This window comes from Xenopus tropicalis, chromosome 4 (genome assembly GCF_000004195.4).
Source record: "Xenopus tropicalis strain Nigerian chromosome 4, UCB_Xtro_10.0, whole genome shotgun sequence".
In the NCBI taxonomy this organism is placed as follows: Eukaryota; Metazoa; Chordata; class Amphibia; order Anura; family Pipidae; genus Xenopus; species Xenopus tropicalis.
In genome coordinates, this window is record NC_030680.2 from 74,593,145 (window position 1) to 74,614,866 (window position 21,722).

The window sequence follows — 21,722 nt, forward strand, 5'->3', positions numbered from 1 at the left end:
TTAAAAATATCCTTACTGTCACATTGCTGGCATAAAGAAGTAAGATGTATTTGTATTGTTATATTCAATATATTGGAGCTTAGGCTTGGTGTTTGTACCGTGTATGCAACCATGTCCCCAGACATCAAAGCAGATTAGCAAGCACACTGCAAAAACCAAAGCAACTGTTGCACCAAGAAAATGTTTTGACAGGTAAAGTACAGGTATAGGACCTGTTATACAGAATGGTTGGGACCAAGGGTATTCCGGATAAGGGGTCTTTCTGTGATTTGGATCTCCATACCTTAAATCTACTAAAAAATCAATAAAACATAAATCAAACCCAGTGGGATTGTTTCGCCTCCAATAAGGATTAATTCTATCTTAGTTGGGATCAAGTACAAGGTACTGTTTTATTATTACAGAGAAAAAGGAAATCAGTTTTAAAATTCTGAATTATTTGATTAAAATTGAGTCTTTGGGAGACGGGCTTTTCGTAATTCGGAGCTTTCTGGATAATGGGTTTCCGGATAAGGGATCCCACACATGTACTACAAAGGAATAAATATATAAAAACAAGTCATTTTAATTTGTTATTAACTGGCTCTTAAAGTGTGCACATTTTATTCTTACTGCATCTAGTACTATAAATACTAGATATTTTCAAGTATGATAGACGTGCATATTAATTAATTTTTAGATGGCCAATAAGGCAAATAGTTTTGTCATGTATTTTTACATCAGCAAGCAATTTGGCATTTGAACATCTCCCTTTTTATTAGCAGTGGTGATACCTGGCGATACCTCTTATCTCACAGTGACAGGCTCTCCCTAGTCACTGCATGCTGACATTAAGATTACACTTAGGTTGACAGATACTGTAGCAAACACTATTACTCTCTTTTTTGTCTGTCAGATTCTGAAGGACACATCGCTGCAAAAAGTGAAACGCAATCAAAGCTGCTTGGAACCCTGTCTACGCCAACTCGTTTCCTGTCTGGAAAGCTTTGTGGTGAGAAATTAGAACTGAAGTGGGTATGATTAGGATCTTTGAGGACGCGTAGGAGGAAAAAAACACTATTTAATGGACAGAGAAATTTTGCTTATTTTTTTTTTATTCTAAGGTAAACCAGTGTGTGATTATACTGCCTGGCTTTCCCCTCTGTTATTATAATTAACTGAAATACTAGGTCAATCTCATAAAGATTCTGTATTCTATATGAATAGAGACTTGCTCCACTGCACATTGTGATGCATTTAGTGCTTTTATTACTCTAGCATTTTAGATGATAACATTGTAGATGTACAGATTAACTGGTAAGCATAATCATGCTTGGGGGAATAAGTGTTTATCTGTTTTACTTACCAGAAACATGTAAATGATTATTCTTCTATGCCCCTGTGACCATTTATGCATCCAAATGTTGAGCCATAAATCCAAACTTGCAGACGTCTGATCTAGATTTAATCTATGTTAGATGTTGGAACATTGCTGCCGAGGAGTAGTGTTTTGAGGGTAATGTAATGATAGAATCAGAAAGGTTTGGGTAAATGGGGCTAACGGAAAAAAAACAGTGTAAGAACCAGGGAGGTTAAGGTAAAAAGGAATTAAAGAAACAATGAGTTTAGGATTAAGATAGGTGAAAAGATCCAAAATGTCCTCCACTGTGGAGTCAGGCAGTGAAAGCATTGTTAAAGCAGAGGGTAACATACCTAGTAACATACATAGTAATCTAGGTTGAAAATAAATACACACATCCATTCAGTTCTTAACCTTTTCATCTACATAAAACCCCTGTAACTACTAGTTGTTCCAGAGAATGGCTAAAAACTTTATTATCCATAAGTACCCCTAGGTCCTCCAGATATTTGTGTCTCGTGTTACACACACAGAACATTCTCTTATTTTGTGTTTTAAAGCAGTATTTGTTTTTTATAAGGCACGTCAATAGTGTCTTCTTTAACAAAGTTTTGACTACATTTAATGAACAGTGCAGGGGTTTTTGGCTCCTTTTAACCCCACTTTATCCAAACCTCTCTGGTTCTTCCATCTGTTTTAATCAAGTACTTCTTTATACTATGTTTTCCCACAGAACCAGGAATCAAGCCCTTCAAGCAGCCCCTACAATCTACAGGGTCCAATCACTCCACCATTGCCAACTTTTGCCCGTGTGCCTAATGCCTATGGGTCATACCAGGATGCCAATATCCCCTTTCCAAGAACTTCTGGTGCCCGTTTCTGTGGTGCAGGTACATGAATTGTATATTATTATTCGTTGAATATCAGAACTTTGTACTATTTGAAAACCAGCAACATAAGCTCAATAAATTATGAAAAAATACAAAAAACAAAAAACTGATATGTGACATGATCGAAAAACAGAGTATAAGAGTTAAACAACATTTTTTTTTGTATTTCACCATGTATATTGCAGGACATTAAAAGCTAAGCTGCTATATAAACTGGTCACCAAACATTTGTTTTAACTTTTCAACTATAAAATATTTATGTAAAAAATAACCATACAGTTATTTTTAAAGTATGGCATAAAGTGTCAATTTGTACTCATATTTAGCATGAGATAAAGCAGTTTTATTGAACAAGTGTGAACAAGGCCATGCTAGAGCATAGCAGCCTGTTTGTTGTTTCCAGACAAGCAGATGTTTGTGGCCCAAGTCAGGTCTGCAGATGCTGCCTCAAACGGATTGCTGCCTGTTCTACAACCCGGATTCCAAAAAAGTTGGGACACTAAACAAATTGTGAATAAAAACTGAACCAAATGATGTGGAGGTGCCAACTTCTAATTTTTTATTCAGAATAGAACATAAATCACGGAACAAAAGTTTAAACTGAGAAAATGTACCATTTAAGGGAAAAATATGTTGATTCAGAATTTCATGGTGTCAACAAATCCCAAAAAAGTTGGGACAAGGCCATTTTCACCACTGTGTGGCATCTCCCCTTTTTCTTACAACACTCAACAGACGTCTGGGGACCGAGGAGACCAGTTTCTCAAGTTTAGGAATAGGAATGCTCTCCCATTCTTGTCTAATACAGGCCTCTAACTGTTCAATCGTCTTGGGCCTTCTTTGTCGCACCTTCCTCTTTATGATGCACCAAATGTTCTCTAAAGGTGAAAGATCTGGACTGCAGACTGGCCATTTCAGTACCTGGATCCTTCTCCTACGCAGCCATGATGTTGTGATTGATGCAGAATGTGGTCTGGCATTATCTTGTTGAAAAATGCAGGGTCTTCCCTGAAAGAGATGACGTCTGGATGGGAGCATATGTTGTTCTAGAACCTGAATATATTTTTCTGCATTGATGCTGCCTTTCCAGACATGCAAGCTGCCCATGCCACACGCACTCATGCAACCCCATACCATCAGAGATGCAGGCTTCTGAACTGAGCGTTGATAACAACTTGGGTTGTCCTTGTCCTCTTTGGTCCGGATGACATGGCGTCCCAGATTTCCAAAAAGAAAAAGGCCCAGTGAAAACGCCTGAGCTTGTGGATCTTGCTTAGAAATGGCTTCTTCTTTGCACTGTAGAGTTTCAGCTGGCAACGGCGGATGGCACGGTGGATTGTGTTCACTGACAATGGTTTCTGGAAGTATTCCTGAGCCCATTCTGTGATTTCCTTTACAGTAGCATTCCTGTTTGTGGTGCAGTGTCGTTTAAGGGCCCGGAGATCACGGGCATCCAGTATGGTTTTACGGCCTTGACCCTTATGCACAGAGATTGTTCCAGATTCTCTGAATCTTCTGATGATGTTATGCACAGTTGATGATGATAGATGCAAAATCTTTGCAATTTTTCGCTGGGTAACACCTTTCTGATATTGCTCCACTATCTTTCTGCGCAACATTGTGGGAATTGGTGATCCTCTACCCATCTTGGCTTCTGAGAGACACTGCCACTCTGAGAAGCTCTTTTTATACCCAATCATGTTGCCAATTGACCTAATTAGTGTTATTTGGTCTTCCAGCTCTTTGTTATGCTCAAATTTACTTTTTCCAGCCTCTTATTGCTACTTGTCCCAACTTTTTTGGGATTTGTTGACACCATGAAATTCTGAATCGACATATTTTTCCCTTAAAATGGTACATTTTCTCAGTTTAAACTTTTGTTCCGTGATTTATGTTCTATTCTGAATAAAATATTAGAAGTTGGCATCTCCACATCATTGCGTTCAGTTTTTATTCACAATTTGTTTAGTGTCCCAACTTTTTTGGAATCCGGTTTGTACTTTCTGTACATAAAAAAAATTTCGCACAGTGGATCTGCTGTGTAGGAGAGTTTTTCTAAATACCTTCTATTCCGGCTCTTGTTCTGAGGAATCAAGGATTCAGGAGTAAGTACTCTCAGAATTAATTACAGTCTTGGCATATTTGTTATTTAAAAGAGTGTCCAAAGGGGCAGTAACACCTTATATAATATTCATGTTACTTTAACTGTGAGGTATGATGAACCAACTAAGTGGGTTGTATACCTCTATCATGCCTAGAAGTCTTGTTGTAAAAGTCCTTGTTTGTCAATGTTTAATAAAATCAGACTCATTAAACATCCAGGCCATTATATTTTGCTAACTAACTTTGTCCTGCAAACTACTTAAGTAATAAAATCTTACAGGAGACCATGTATAAAGGCTAAGCTACATTAGATCCAGGATGTAGTTTTGACCCTCAAGTTATACACATGGTAATTTACTATGCAACAACAACAACAAGCAGTCTGATTGCATGCATGTAATATGGCCAATGTATTATGCTGCATACACAATGAATCATTTTGTATGAAACTCAACACGTTTTAAAGTATACTCAAATATTTTATGCAAGTAATACAAAAGTATTTTGTGACGCCACCGTGTATTCGCAGTTTTTGAAAATGTAGAATTGTTTTTGTCTTTCACTGATGGGGAGTGGTTTAATGCCCTGTAGATCACAGTTTCATCCTGTCATAGAAGAAGTTGCTTTAACTGGGAGTTTATCTTTAGTACCTATATTTAGTATGTCACCTTCTTTAATATTGATTTATACCACATTACATTTCTTTTACATGCCTGTAACTTTAATTATACAGGTTACCTTGTATATTTTACAAGACCGATGACCATGCACCGTGCAGTGTCCCCTACAGAGCCTACGCCAAGGTAAAAATAATTTAAAAAATCACTTTTTTGTACAGTATAATTTAGACCAGTTGCTACCAGTGGCCTCAAAGTAGGTGCCCATTTTTAATGGAAGCACAGAGACACAGTTGTACTCCAAGCAGAGCCTCCAACAGGCTTGCAAGTATTCATACATGCTCTTCTGTGAGGGTTCTCCTTCCATTTGTGTTTGTGACCAGTTAGCTTAAATGTTTTTTAGTGGGTTGGCAGTGGGTACTGACATCTCCGGCACATTATATACAGTGAGATACAGTCTGTATTTACAAGATCAGCACATTATATGCAGTGAGATACAGTGGGTACAGATGGCAGATATTCAGGCATGTCCTTGCACTATAACACTGGCACTGATACACCAATTTGGTTCTTGTCCTAGCCATGCACTCATAAGGGTGCCACTGTAACTAACTAGAAATGAACAAAACAGTGATAAAATTAAAAAAATCTACAAGTGCAAAAACAAACAATTGGCCTTTTGAGGGGGAAAGATTTAATTCAGGACTAGAGAAAGGGTCATGAGGATATTACAGATGCCACCTTACAAAAATTAATTTAATTTCAGCTAGTGAGTCAGCTTTTAGAGTATATATAATATAGTACCTTTGAGAATGGGAAGAAATCTGCAGCAAATGCACAGAGCTAGTAAGGTTCTTAGGTAAAGTTAACAGCCTGCTGAACCTTCATATCAGTCTTCATTTCTGCAGTGTCTTCCTCCCCCCAGTCCTGCCTACATCTGTGGCTTGATCAGTTTCACTGTCTGTCAAGAGAGCTGCACTCTGATTGGAGAAGCCACAAGAAGAAAGATCCAATCAGAATGCAGCTGATTTCAACAGAACCGGAGCTTGCAGAAACGCATAAACCCACTCAGATGTTAAAGTAGCAGCGCAGAGAAAGTCAAGTACAGAGTGAGGTTTATTTTTTATTTCTAATGTTCCAAGCAGGTTTGGGGAGGCTTAGCCCCTAGCCTTATTGAAAATCTGCCTATAGTCCTTATTTGGCATCCCTTAGGAACTTTTTTTATGCTTGTGTTGGTCATCAACACTATTTACATCTGTGTGTGGCTCATAGGTAAAAAAGGTTGGGGACCCCTGATTTAGACAGTGGTAGTTTAAGACAATCTAGGGTTTGTATTCTTCAAGCACATGCTTATTTACCCACACACCTCTATCCCTACCTAGACATATAAGTTAACTTTTTTTGTTGTCTGTGCATTTACAAACCAGTAATGTAAAATGATTCAACAAAACGTTTTTCCTGTGAATTTTAAAGCAGTAAAATCAAAAGACAGTATATTGTCTTGAGCTGTTGCAGTGTGTACTTCAACTGGTCCTCAGGTCCACTGCCCGAGTCCATTAAATATGTTTCTAAACATTAGCACTATAATACTTGACAGCGTTTTTTAATTTTTTATAATATATGTGTGCCTTTTTTGTTTTTAACTCATAATTCTAGCATAATTGAGGCTGCTCTTTAATATTGTGTTTGGTGCAAGATGGCAAGATGCTATACCAGACTGCCCTACACTACTCACCCAATGTGTCTTTGTGTTTCCCCCTTTCAAATCTGGCGGCAGTTTCAAGCACTCTTTTTTTTTTTTTTAAAGGAGAAAGAAAGGTAAAAACTAAGTAAGCTTTATCAGAAAGGTCTATGTAAATACAGCCATAAGCACTCACAGAAACGCTGCACTGACTTCTCTGAAAAAAGATTTCTTGTGTCTGTAATTCCTGTGCCACAGACACCCTGCTTTCTGCTCTTTCCTGCTCCCCCTTCCTCAAAAATGCTAAGAACTCCCTCCCCCCCTTAGGAATGTGGATCTGAGCCAATCGGCAGGAAGCTGACTCATAGTCTTACTAACTGAGCATGTTCACTTGGTCTGAATGAGGCATTATGGGAACTTTCTTTACACAGCTCAGCGTTTTTTCTTCCTGTTTTGCTTCTGATCTTCTGAACAGGTGAAATATGGGGAGACTTAAGGGCACTATTGAGACAACTGAAGGTATGCCTGCAGCTTGAGATTAACTTTTTACTAGCTTTTCCTTCTCCTTTAAAGAATCTTTTCTTCTCTTTTTTTCTGCCTGTCTTTTTCCTTGCCTAACATGGCAACTGAGCAAAGAAAATCTCCCAATCCATCCTCTGACTCTAAAGAGGCACAAAAAAGCAAGGAGTCAGCAGGGGCTTTATCCAGAAAATCTTATAATAGATCCAAAGAATCCAAATAATGCAAATTCTCTAACACACCAGAGGAGCCTGCTTACCCGCCTGCACAGATGCCAGAGTGGCTACACACCCTCCAGACAACTGCCCTGACTGTAATCCTGCCTCTACAATTTTTGACCCCCAGGAACCCTCATCTGAGGAGGAAGAGGCCTTCCAAGAAGGAGACAGTGATTGGGAAGACATGACTTAAGAATCCCTGTGTGCAGTATAGCGCCCACACAAATCTCAATTCAAAGCAGTAAAGGAGCTACTATCAGATATTCTTCAATCTCTTGGTATTCAAGAAGAACAAAAAGAAGTCAAAACGTTAGACAAACTCTTTGGCTCCAAAGAAAAGAAGTAACACTGCTTTCCTGTACTTGACATGGTTACTGAAAACATCAAGAAGGAATGGAACACCCCGGACAGAAGACTTTCAAAGACAAACGTGTAGATACGCTTTGCCCCACAGACCAAACTTTGCTCACCAACCCCTTGCATGTTGCTCCCCGTGGCCTAAAAGCAGGTGCTTATTTTTGACTTCCTGGCTTGGAGGCAAGTCTTGGTTGCTTGAAGGCCAGGTGTACTGCCAAACAGAACCTCCTGTAGGCTGCCAGTCCATATATGGACTACCAAAGAGCCAGTCACTGCCCTTATTTGTTGCTCCCTAAGTATTTTTACATTTGAATGTGACTTACAGGTAAAAAAGGTTGGGGGCCCCTGCTCTAGATGATGGCACTTTCTTTAAAGACCCCATGGACAGAAAAGCTGACAGCTTGCTCAAAAATATTTTCTCCTGTTTCACTACAGCTTTTAAACCCGTCACCCGCACACAAGTTCTTTGGCTAGAAGAAGCCATGACAGCAATTGATTATTGAACTTTGATATGCACTCTCATCTATCAAAAGTCCTGAATGCAGTTCATTTCCTATGCAACTCCTGAATGGTTGTCCTCCAGTTACTCACAAAATTAGCCACTATGTTGGTCATGGGCAGACGAGCTATGTGGATGAAAACATGAACACTGATCACACATCTAAAAAGGGCACTTCTCTGTTTAGTTCAGAATTGGATACTCATCTCCAAAATTACAGGTGGAAAGCGCTATTTCCTTCCACAAGACAAAAAGTCCTCCTCCACCATCCTCCTCAACGGCCACCATCAACGTCTGCGAGTGTCTCCAGATCATTTCCTCCCATGGGTGGCTTTTTAATTACACAAAAAGCACAAAAAGAAATGAAAAAAACTAAAATTGACAGCATAGGGTGCCACAGTACAAAAGGGGATCACCACAAGGCATTGTATGCTCATTGGACTTATGACATCCGCTATCGAGATGATCCCTTCTGTGCAATTTCACATGAGCCACCTTCATCTGAACTGTCTCTACCATTGGAACAGATTTTACCACAATCTCGAGGCTCACATTACACTTAACCTTCGGCGGTGGCTCCAAGACTCCAATCACGAAGGGCAGAATTTGCTCTGTATTCCATTGGGAGATCGTCACAACAGATTCCAGCCTCCTCGGCTGGGGCAGCATCTACGAACATTGCTGAATCAGAGAAATATGGTCCTGTCAGGAAACAGTGTTCGATATCAACGTACTCAAGATCAGAGCAATTTATCACTCCCTGTTCACTGAAGTCACCTACTACAAAGCCCTTTTGTCTACATCCCCAACAATTAACACTTAACTAGGAGACGGACCTCCTCAGTTGACACTTTTTGAACCCCCCCCCACCACTCAAGGGGGGACACCCCAAACAGACCTTATTGCGCCCTGGTTAAGCCACCAGGTGACCCGCTACTGCTCCCTACTCCTGTTGGAAGAGTCTAAGGTTTATGTAGTAAAATAACTTTTTTTTCTTGGCTTGTAGCAGGGAAAGGGATATGATGTGACTACTAATAGTGCACAATAAACAACTGGTATCTTAGAAGCATTCTATGCAGTTATTAAATAGGGTATATGAATTAACTCTTGATCTAATATTTTAAATAGCTACTATAGACAGGCCTTATGTAGTCTTTATGAATGATTAATGTATTTTTTATGAATATTATCCTGTGTAAAAAGGCTAAGTTTTATTGAATCAAAATAAGAAGGGAATATCTGTTTCATCCCATTTACAGGTCTTTCTACAAAGTGATATAATTATAAACTTTGCTTGCAGATCCCTATCTGCCCTCTCTGCTTATCACACTGGAGTGATGGCGCCCATGAATATTCGAACAGAGACTCCAGGAAACCTTCGTATATACAGTGGGAGTCCAACTCGCAGTGAGAAGGAGCAAGTTTCCATTAGTTCATTTTATTACAAAGAAAGGGTATGTAGGCTCTGCAATAGCCGCCTTACTTAAAATTTGTTCTTATAATTGTGCAAATGTTCTATAAATGTTACTGTCACTTATTGGGAAAGGCACCCAATTGAGTAATACTTGAGATACACGCTTGTGTGCCAAGCATGCTGCAGATTCTGCAGCATGCTTACAGCCCCTATCTGACTTGCAATCTGCAGGTCATTAATACACATATGTCACCTTTGCAATTAGCTGAATTTGATTTATATTGCACCAGCCAGTCACTGTGTGCCTGCCAAAGAATGAGTTGAAGGTGTCTTGGGTTGCCAGCTCCACCCACCTTCTAACATGGGTTAAATTAAGACAGCACAAATATTGCTGCTTAGTAGTCCTTGTAAGTGGGCAGCGTGGCAATAGATGTTGCCTCTGTGTTTTCTTTTGTCCCTTATTTAGAAATATATTATTTATTCCATGTGCAGTAGCTCAGTATTCTGTATTTATCTAGAAATTTGCATGCTGCTGCTAGTTCTTTGTTATGGCCAAATAGTAAAATAATACATAGTTTAACTTTAAATGAGCGCACACCAGTTGGTTCACTGCTTCCCATTGTGCCACTGCTAAGTTGTCCTGTAGTGTTTTTCATACTTTTAGGTTCAGGTCCCACCTTGTGGTCGTAAACTAGGTCAGCTTTTCCCCTTACCTTGTTTGTAAATATTTTTACATTAGCCATCTTGCTGTAGTTTTAAAAAAATCACAGACAGCAAATAAGGATTTAGCCAAAATGTCACACAAATCATCCAAATTGGACCTCTACAAACATCTAGCATAGTAAATTAAAACCCACCCAAAATCTCAGTCTAAGTGCCTTAAGTGTTGGGCCAATGTCACAGGCCACCATAATGGGGCACACCCCAGAGATTTGGGGATGTTTGAGAAGGTGTAATAGGTGCACTTAATGCACTTATTTCATTATGTTCAAATCGGCTGCTGTGCAGTACGTTTTCAGATCACTAGAACAGAACAAATACGCAGTCCTTAAAATTTTGGTTTTAACCAGTGCTTCTGTGGAGCAAAGTGAAGAACTGCCAGGGCAATTTTACATTTTCAAAGAACTTCATTGGCCAAGCAAAATAATTTTAGGTATTTTTCTTGATGATTTTTTTTCCCTTTTTTTCTTCTCTATCTCCTCAATCTCCCTTTCATCCTCCTTTCCCTTCACCTCTTCTGACATGCAGACGCCCCCCCTGTCTGCTCGCAGGCGATGGTCCATCCAAGTGATTAACGACTTCCCGGTACTGTGCCCTTTGCTAAGTAACTGCCTCTTTCTCCTGCTCAAATATCTGGTGCAGTTTGTCTAAGACCCCAAGAATAAACCTCTGACTCTCTGTTTACAAGCAGTACACCCAGAGACGAACCACTAGCACATTGTATTACATTAACATTACATTGCAGAGCTTCCTTATTTTTGCTACTTAAATAATATGATTTGATTTAACAAGTTCTGAATGGCTCTATGCAAATAGAAAAGCTCATTCACTAATCAAATGCATATATATAATTTACTTGAAACTAATAAAGTAGGCACGCACGAACCAGTCCATATTATTGCTTAAGTATAATTATAACCAATTGTTGTTTTATTCTTGGGCTCTTAGTCCCCAAGCTTTGTAATAATCCTTTCCCTCTTGCCACAATCTGCAAATATATATATCGGGAATGTCTCTTGTCGCTTTTTTTAACTCTATTTTTTTCTGTGCTATAGTCTTTCCCATAATCCTCTCTGGCTTCCCTTCTCATTTTCAGAATTATTTTGATTGGTTGCTTATCTTTCTCTTTGGTGAGCTGCTTCCTTTGCATAATCTTGCTTTTTTTGTCACTAATTATGCATTGTTCCTTTTCCCTTCTTTCCGCCTTGGGTGTTATATTCCTTTTCTTTGTGAAACTGGAACTAAATACCCTTCATCACCCAACATTTCTTCCCCCTTTTTAACCACCTCCCAGTAGTGTTTGCCTCTGAATCTAGGGCTGACTTCTGCAAACACTACTTTACCCTTACTTGTCTTTGGCCTGCCGTCACTCTCTGTTCATGTCAATTGTCCAAATTACTGTTCTCGAATTAGCACAATCACTCTTGGTGATCCTTTGTTGGCATAGCAAGGTTAATTTTTTAGTGGACACAGTTAGACTAATTCTATATTATGGGCACACTGTATGTAATTGGGAAGCATAGATAACCATGGTAATTGTGGTGTGGCAAAAGTAAAATAAATTCACAGTGTCACTTGGTCTTGCCTCATATGAGGACATCCTACGAAAGACACAGAAGTAAAGGAAGCATTTTTTCCCCATAAAAAAGGTAAGTGCTGCTTACTGATTTAAAATACTTAAAAGTGATAATTTGTTAATACACATTTTGTGGGAAACTTCTGGTAATGCGCTAATTTACATTTTCACATCTAGCCACTATTTTTAGCATAGTCTATATGTTTAGGATCTCCGTATAGAAGCTTAAGTGTTTGATAAATTAAATTTGATGTTCCAAGGTAGAGTTTCTCTGCCAGTAAAGCTTGACTGTAAAGCAGCTCAACAGAATGATCAAAGTGTATTCTAACCTGATCATTTTTATTTCTTACCAGTAGGATCTGCTGAGGACCCCAGTCAGCAGTCATATGGCATTTTTAGCTGACATTTTATATGCAAGAATGTGTAGCAGTTCACTTAGTTTTCTGTTCAGAGTTGGCTGTGTGTGTGAGCAGACTACAGATGTTTTGCCTGCATGTGGCTGACTTTTTTCAAACAGTTTAGCATAGCAGATGTCCTAAAAATATGAACAGTGCAGGTGGTTGCGTATGGCTTTGATTATAAAATGTGCTCCCTCATATCAAACAGGACTAGTTAAAGACCTCCTTGCTGCACTGGCCATTTTTCTTGTGCCCCATTGATTGTTAGGGATGAATAAGTGTTTAAGACAGTCTTTCTCTCTGCAAGCATACTGACTGTTTCCATCTGAAAGCACTTTGGCAAATGGGCTGCAAGCAATATTATGAATGTTGTGCACCTTCAAAATTGTATCACAAATAAAAATGCCAGATAAGAGAAGCTTACAGGAAATTAGCATCAATGTTTTAGGTATACTATGGAGATACTAAGTATATATTTTGCTCAAAGCTCACTCTGTGAGCACACAGCTGATTATAGATAGCCGGCACAGAAATGCTTTATTTTACACCATTTAGCAAGAGCTAAAAATATTGCTGCAGTTTTGCAACAAGTGGGTGTGCTGGTTAAGGAATAAGTAAACTTTTTTTTTTTTTTTTTTTTTTTAAATCCCCTAAAATTACACATTGTACAGCCTCCAGAATAACATTCCTTTCTCCCTGCATCTATATTTATTTTGTTTCTCTATTACAGCCAGTTCAAATACAGCTCTTTTACTGAATTCCTTGTCTAGTATGGAGCTCGGCCCCTTTTGCTTTCTGAGCACTCCTCTCTCCAACTATGATGACCTCAAAGAGGTGCCTACTGCACCTATGAGCCTATGATTAAGTGTCCTGTGAGGCACGAAATGCATAAGGCCATCTATGTATAATTTTGTATAACTAATACATTTTGGAATGCTTTTAATATAAACTAAGTATTCTCAACTTCATTTTGGTGGTGATCTTGAATAGTGCCAGCCATTCTTTCTGTGAAAATTCCCTAAGTTGGCTCCTAATGCTAAAGGTCTGGGGCTTGAGTACCTGGATCCACCATACTATGGGGTAAGATGTTAACAAATGCTCATACATAACGTTTTGTTATTTAAGTTTGCCTACTGCACGTGCCTGATTGATTTCAATTGAGCAGTCAGTGAGCATTCCCTCTGTGAGGTCTTCATAGTCGGAGGATGAAGGAGTGCTCAGAAAGCAAAAGGGGTGGAGCTTCATACTAGACAGGAAGTCAGTAAAAGAATTGCAGTTCAGTAGAGAAACAAAATAGATCGGCATACAGAGAGAAAGAAATGCTATTCTGGGGGCTGTTTAAGAATACTTTTAGGGGATTTCAAAATAAAAGGCTTACTTATCCTTTAAGAAAGAGGTCCTCCTTATTTCCCCTCTTCCCATTAGCTTGTTCTTCTGTGTCTCTCAAGCTGTATGCTATACCATCTCAATCAGTATCCTTAATACAGCTGTTTGTATATCTTTCTGTTACTCTTGGTCTTCCTTCATCTGTCACTACACCTTCTCTCACTGTGCTTTCAATATTTACATGTAGTGTGGTATAAAGAGCAGTGGAAGGGGTTTGTTATTAGTTATTGTGCCACCATATTTATATGAAAGGATATTTCTGTGGTAGTTTATGGTCTGTTTATTTCCTAAATAGGGAATCATCGATTGTTGTTAATTGTTCATCAATGTAGAATGCCAGTCTACTGAACAATACAGCTACATTTTCAGGAATGGCATTTATTTGGACAGGCTCTGTGTCCTGTCTTTTGAAGAGAACATTTTTTGATTATAAATATTACATACAGTATCAATAGAAGCAAATACAAAGCAAACTGTTGCTTTTTTATATGGATACAATCATTTTAAGAAACATAATGTCTGAATTATGTAGTTCTGACAAATATGTTGCTGCTTTGTGAAGATTAATATACAATATGGGCCAAAGAAATAACAGCAATGCTTTCCTTATGTTCTAGCATGCCTTGCTAAATACCCAGCATGCTTAAGGTGAGCAGGACAGAAGTGGGCAAGACTTTAACACAGCATGCCACATTGTTAAAATATCTCCCATTAGGCTTCTAGGTGGCCGCAGAAAATCCCTGGGGAGAAAGCCCTGTAAATCAGACCTACTACTTACTATAATGAGCAAAACTAGACCTGTGCCCATTGGGAATTGCTTTAGGGAGCCCAAAATATCCTATACTTGGGAAGGGTAGCTAAGACTGATAGCTGGTGCATATTTGCTAAACTGTGGGTTTAGGAACTGCTGTACAGCAGCTATGTATGCCCAACATTGTAAATAAGCCCCTTTGTTCTGTAATAATTTAATGCAATAATATCAAGGTTTTAAAGATTACATTTGTCCCCCAAAATTATGTACGTATGGTAAACAGTTGTGCCAAACCACAGAATATACATAACAATATTATGAAAGTACTTTTCTTGGCCCTTCTGATTTCCCATGATCCCATCCTGTTTTAATGAATAACCATTTGTGTGATAAGTGACAGCCTGTGTGCAGACAATGTCCCCAGAACATCACAGCATATTAGTTACCCTAATTATTAAGAGGATGCTAGGAAAATTATTCAGATGTGTATTTGGTTTGTGGAAAATTAATCTCATTCATATTTAAAACCAACATTTTCAAACAACTGTAAACAATAAAAATATAAAGCAACTAAAAAAAGCCATTTGTGGTGTACAATTTAAAAACTTATCCACATTGTATGTTTCTTTCTTGTATTCAGTTGTTGATCTGTTTTATGGCAAAACTATGAATTTCAGGACCTGGGGAGTTATTTTAAGTAATATGTTTAGAATAGTGTTTGAAAAGACTGTTCTCTGTACCTTATTAGCTTTCACAGAGTTTAAACCTGGGTGCGCTAAAGAGGTCTTGCAGGGTATATTGTAATACAGTACTTTAATAATGCTGTATTACTTTTTTCTGCCCTCAGAAATCTCGGAGGTGGAAATCCAAGCGTGAAAACAGCGACGCAAACTCTCGGCCAATCAAAGCAGCTGGCAAAGTTATAATCCAGGACATCTCATGCCTGCTGACTGTACACAAGGCCCTGGGAGAGCTGTACATGTGAGATTTGTGCAAAGGGCATTTTGTACTAGACTGTTTGTGTCTCAGCCTGTATAAACAATCCTATTGGGCAATTCTGTTGCTTGTCTCACAAAAAAGATCATTTTAAAAAGATAATTATTGTTATTGTACCTGTTAATTACAGAATAGTTTTTTGGGGGTTTTTTTTTCCTTTTAAAAAGGTGACAAGTGTGTCCACAAAGCAGTGGGAAAACATTAAATTACTTTGTAGGAAAGTCTCTGTGGGTATTAGTTCTTAAGTGTATTGACAGTTTTTGAATGGCCAGTCTTCCTGCTTTAAAGCCTAACATTTTGGCACCCCCAAGTGACTTAGCTTTTCCTTCTCCTTTAAGGACTGGACACCCCAGTGATGAGTTTGACGTAGTTGGCCAGCTTGAATATATTGCAATATATTTTTATTTATAAAGAGACCACATTTTTCCACAGTGGCGGGGATATACAAGACATAAATATGGTAATGTTAGTGTTAGGAGATAATAAATAAGCAGGATGTCATAAGGTTGTTGTTTTGGTTCAGAAAATGAAGTAATGCATCAGAGAGCTACTAGAGGTTAATTGGTTAGAGCAGTGCTGTCCATCCTCTGGTACCGGGGCCAGAATCTTTCTGGTCTACATGGTGGAGGGCTGATAATGGAAGCCAGTTTTGACTACTCCCTTTTAAATCATGCCCATTTTAAACCACACCCATGTTATCACAAGTTTGCCGACCATACCCACATTAGTGGTGGTAGCACACCAAAAAAACAAATGGTGCTTACTGCAGAGATATCACTCATGTAAAAGAAGTTTAGTAAGTCATATTAAGCCACACCCTTAAATCTATCTCCCCCATAAATAGCACAGCAACCTCCAGCACATAATTACACACATTAGGGACCCCCTAACAACTATTTCCAAATGCAAACAAGCAGAGTATGGCACACACAAGAAGCATAGGGCAGGCAGAGTATGGCACACACAGGAAGCATAGGGCAAGCAGAGCATGGCACACACAGGCAGCATAGGGCAGGCAGAGTATGGCATACACAGGCAGGTAGAGTAGGGCAGGCCTAACAGGTGTGAACAGTACAGGGGCTTAAAGTCTGAATCTAAGGTGTAAACAATGTAGGAGGGGCCAGTTCGATGTGATACCATTTAAAGTTTACACAAAGATAAGTACTCAAAACAGCCAGATAGATGGGGGCCACACAAGGGGGTGATCATGGGCTGTTGGATAGCACTGGGTTAGAGGTTAGGCTACACAGAGAAGTTGGTTTTAAAGGTTTTCTTAAAACTCTAGTGTAGTTTGCAGACTAGGGGAATATATTACAGGCATTACACTGGGCAATAGCCTTGGCAATGTTTTAGTTGTTTGATAACCATGATATTGCTTCTTTTAAGAACCTAGTGATTATATAGTTTTATAAAAAATAACGGCTAAGTGCAGCATCAGAATTGCCCATGTAACATTTCCTCTAAGTGTGTAAGAACTTCTGTTTCTCTATGCTTTTCTGTTTCCTAGTGTTGTAAATTAACACAGTCAGTATTTATACATTCACATTTTTTGATTTCATTCTTCCTGCAACATTTTCTTTTGTTATTCATTTTTACTCAGCTTTGTTTATATTTTTCTCCGTGCGTTTGTTACTGTTGCACAGCACTAATACACGCACACCTTACTCTCCTTTTCTTCCTTGATTTTTAGCCTCAACCACCGTGACCTCCAAGAGATGTGTCAGAAAAATGCAACTGCTGCACTGAGTGTGGGGCGCAGAGATCTAGTGCAGGTGCGTTTCCGTTTTATTAAGCTGTCTTTCAGTGGAGTGTAAGCACCTGCTGTAATCTTTCTTTGAATATTGGTGGTTACCCAGCTTTGAAGCAGGTGGGTTTAGAAGCAGCTTTAAACAGCATTAGAAAGTTCAGACAAAAAGTGAAATAGCACCAAAAAGTGCAAAATGCACCTCCAGATTTAAAGCAGTTCATATACTTGCCCAACTTTTGTTCCTGTACAGTATCAAAACAGTGCCAGTAGCTTGTTTCTAATCATGCTTTGTGCAGGTCTGGGCTCTTGCTGCTGCTGCTAATGATGTATGTCTGAGCCCCAAGTCTGATCCTGATGCGGAGACCCCATGGGCGCGTCACCCGTTTGGCCGGCAGCTTCTGGAATCACTGTATGGTTTGCTTTACTTCAGTGTGTGTAACTCTTACACTTCTATCATAAGCACACTGTGCATTGGCACCATTGTGCACCTTAGATAGCCTTGCAGCATTTCATTGATTTATATATTGCTCCTTGCATCTCAAATAGCTCTTTTTCCACAACATTTGGACTGATACCAATTTGTTTTTGTCTTTTTTCACAGACTAGCTCATTACTGCCATTTGCATGATGTTCAAACACTGGCCATGTTGTGCAGTGTGTTTGATGCCCAGTTTCTCTCTCAAGGAGGTGGACAAACAACTTGCCCAACATTTCCTTCACGCTCAGCCCACAGCCGATATGTAAGATCTTCCTTTAATTCTTCAAAGCACCTTTGTTGCATATGATTGATATCACATAATGAAAGGCTTTTGAGGCATGATATAACCCAGTACTGTCTAACTTCTGTGGTTCTGAGGGCCAGAAAAAAAAAAGCCACAAAAAACAAAATGGTGCTCAGTGCAGGGATATCATCCTTCACTTATATGTGAAACAACTTTAAAGTCACATGACTATAATGGTTCAAATTGAATTTGGCTGAACATAATGTCCCTCAAAAAGTAGAAAAACTAATTTAATAGAAGGGTATACATAGGTCCTAGAAACATTATAAACTGGGTAAGGTGTGATCATTGTTAAATAATGTATGTCAGGAGTCTACAGATAATGAATTCCAGTGTCACAAGTGTTGAACTAGGGAAATAATGATTGTAACAGAGCTCAGCAGCAATATGTTTGTAGAACCACATTGTAGTAAAAAAATGACAGATGGAACTTGGCTTGTTATGTACAGTTTATTCAGTGGCTCTTTGGGGCTGTGCCACCCTGATGCTGCCTTTCCGATGCCGCCCCCTTGTTAATTTTTTAGCTTTAGAGTGGGTCGAGGGTTGGTGTGAATTACTCGTGCAGAGAGCACAGTGGCACTCTTTGCGCTTGAAGAGCCAAAATCTTGTTTTTAGAACAGAATTTCAGCTCTTAAAAGTTGCCAAGAGCATCTTTTTTCTGCCCCTGGTTACCCACTGAGTGCTGCTGCGTGGGGCAAGATTCTCAACTTCCCTTATGGCAGCAGTGCCCCTGAGTGAATTTGCTATTCTGACAAAAAGTGTGGATTTCCTTTGTTTAGCAACAGCTTTGGATGAGTGATGCTAACCCAGAAACACCACTAAATAGCCCTGATTCAATAGCAGTCACTTATGGTACTGACTTTTCCTATATGGAGAGATTGCAAATACAGTGTTATATAATTCTAACCCTTTTGACTCTTTTATATTTACATTCCTCTTATAGCCCAGTTTTACATCCTCCGGGTCAGGTTCCAGTATGTCTGATCCTGGATTTAGCAATAGCGGCTGGACAATTGGTAAGACCCCTATTAATACTCTAGAACTGTGTTGCAATGTAGTAAATACTGATGCATAAATATTTCTGCCCGAAGGTCCCTACTGGCCCAGCATTACTAACCTCAGCTAACTCTCCAACATGGTTTAAGGGTGCTGTCCTATTGCACTTTATATGTTGGGCTGAAGGCAGGTTGATCCTGCCATAGGCTGGAGTTAACAGACTACTGCTGTATAAATATGGCAGCCCCCTAATAGGGGGGGGATCATATAGGTAATGTAATGTAAAAACATTGGGCAAATACTTTTAAGGCAACATTATAAATAGCATGAAAAGACAATATTATGATGGATGTAAAAGATATTTAGCCTCTGGAGTCAGTATCTCTTTAAGCACTGGTTCCAGAAACTACACTTAAGGTGGCCATACACATTCAGATTTTAGTCTTTTTCTGACGAACATTCAGATATCGTTTAAATGCAACAATCTAAAACTAACATTCAGACTGAAATTGTAGGATAAAATTGGAGGATGTTCTGAACATTAAATAGTTGGCAGACACCAATTGTACGAAAGTGACTTCCTGGATATGCATTGTAGGACCCCCAAGGATATTGTCAGATACACAATACATGTACAAATTTTATCGGTATCTGACCAAATTTTTCCTAACCTGTCCAATCGACTAAACGACCGGTCACCATGGTATGGTATGCGTGCATTCCAGCTGTAGTTCTGAAAATGACACCTTACCTGGAATCTGTAAAGCGGCAACATTATGTTTTCATCCTTTGTGAAAAGTCCTTTTTAATGCAAGTACTTTACTTGCTTTAGAAGTATAAAGAATTATACTTTATGAAAATTGTTGGTTTATTTAGATGAAGCAGGGTTTTACATATGAGCTGTTTTACATTATATATTTTTATAGAGACCTATATTGCTAGAGGTATAGTCTTTTTCTTTAAAAAGGCAAATGGAAGGCAGCCCCTGCCTCGTAGATTTCTCTCTTTAATAACAGGCTTTTGGCATAACTAAGTGTTAGCAATCCGTGGGTTTACTGAATTTTAAAAGTGACACTAAAATCCTGCAGTTTCAGAAACCTCTAAAGAAAATTAAATTGCAAAACTGCACAGAGGACCCCTCTGAATCAATTAACATCAGTTTTTTTTAGTTTTGATCCCATTGAAACCCTTCTTTTAGAAAACAAAGCTAAATTCACTGGGGGGGGGGGGGGGGGGGGTAAATTCAGTTGGTAATTTTCTTCCCTAGACCAGCACACCTCTGTGGGAAAAAAATGCATGGTAATTTCTGTATTTTTTTGCACAAAGGTGCAGGGAGTAAAGTTTGCAATTGAATTCCCTTGGGGTGCCTAATATATTTGCATCAGCTTTCCTTGCCCTGTAAGGGATGTTCTGTGCTGTAAAAGCAGTTCCAGGGCTACATATTTATTGCATCGATTATGCATATAGGTTCTCTAAATATTGAGGTATGGTGCCAAAAACTCCAAACTTCATTTCCTAAATGAAAAATGTTATTACTACCAATTATTCCTCCAATTTCACAATTTAGCATAGTTTAAATACAGATATTATGTGTGTACTTTGTATGTTTAACGTGTACACCCTTTTAGTTGTATAGTGGTGAGGAATTTGCTGTTGCTTTATAAATACTTCTCCTTGTTAATTGCTTGAAAACGAGTGTATATAGTTGAAGGTAATAACATGTATTAATCAATTACGTACTGGAATATAACTAATAATGTGCTCTAACAGGGACTCAAGATATTGACCATGGGGCTTCATGGGGAGAAGCATCTCCAGATGAATATCGATACTGTAACATAAATTATGTGGATCCACGGGAACGGGAGAGAGATCAGCATGACAAGAACAAACGGTGATCACAGTATTATTGAATAATTTTGTAGGTTTAAAACTTAGTACAATGATCTTGGACACAGAAGTATTAAAAACAGAGGTGGTAATGCCCAAAAAAGCTCTTTATATAAGTCTCCTCAGAAAGAAATATCACACTAAGACAGCTAACGTAGCAAAAAGTATTGTCGGAAAAAGCATACATACCACCCAGCTTAAATGCCAAACCCAGAAAGTGGATAGTCAGGACAGAGAATCACCCCAGAGTTGCGGTACAAAACCCTTTGTGGGTGTTTCTAGTGGACTTGGCAAAGTTCACCTTTACATTAACTTTTAGGATGATCTGGAGGCTGATATTCAGACAGTTTGCAACTTCGTTTTTTTGTTCAGCAGCTCTCCAGTCTGGAATTTCAGCAGCTATTTGGTTGGTGATTGGTTGGTTAAGGCAGTGTTCCCCAACTTTTTTTGCACCAAGGACCGGTTTCAAGCAGGAAAATTTTTCCAAGTACCAGCTCGGAGGGGGTGGGGGGCGTGTTTATTTGCGCCTTTATGTGCATAATGCGCTAATTCGCAGATTTATGCACGCTGCACATGTTAATTCACGGCTTTAAGCACGGTGTGCACATTAATTTGCGGATTTATGCATGCTGAGTGCATTAATTTGCGCTTTTATGTGCGCCTCATATTCGACACAGCCGGGACCAGCGGTGGCCCAGTGGATAGCAGCCCACGGCCCGGCACTGGTCCATGGCCCGGCGGTTGGGGACCCCTGGGTTAAGGCACTTAAGCACCTCCCACCCTTCCCCTAACCAGCTCATTTAGACATGCAACTTATGCAGCACTAGTGGCACAGGGGGCAAG

General features: G+C 39.1%; 1 protein-coding gene across 2 annotated transcripts in view; it reads left to right on the top strand.

The window, feature by feature from the left end:
• wdr59 (WD repeat domain 59) overlaps positions 1–21,722 on the top strand; it is a 51,125-nt gene that overhangs the window by 27,073 nt on the left and 2,330 nt on the right. Inside the window, exons 15-25 of one of the 2 annotated variants that reach the window (XM_031900825.1) lie at positions 896–991; positions 2,073–2,229; positions 5,066–5,135; positions 9,524–9,677; positions 10,886–10,942; positions 15,316–15,449; positions 17,155–17,236; positions 17,508–17,620; positions 17,813–17,951; positions 18,937–19,009; positions 20,760–20,883. In XM_031900825.1, the coding sequence (XP_031756685.1) occupies positions 896–991; positions 2,073–2,229; positions 5,066–5,135; positions 9,524–9,677; positions 10,886–10,942; positions 15,316–15,449; positions 17,155–17,236; positions 17,508–17,620; positions 17,813–17,951; positions 18,937–19,009; positions 20,760–20,883 (1,199 nt within the window). The remainder of the gene's footprint in view (positions 1–895; positions 992–2,072; positions 2,230–5,065; positions 5,136–9,523; positions 9,678–10,885; positions 10,943–15,315; positions 15,450–17,154; positions 17,237–17,507; positions 17,621–17,812; positions 17,952–18,936; positions 19,010–20,759; positions 20,884–21,722) is intronic. The other variant, XM_031900826.1, reaches the window with a different exon arrangement.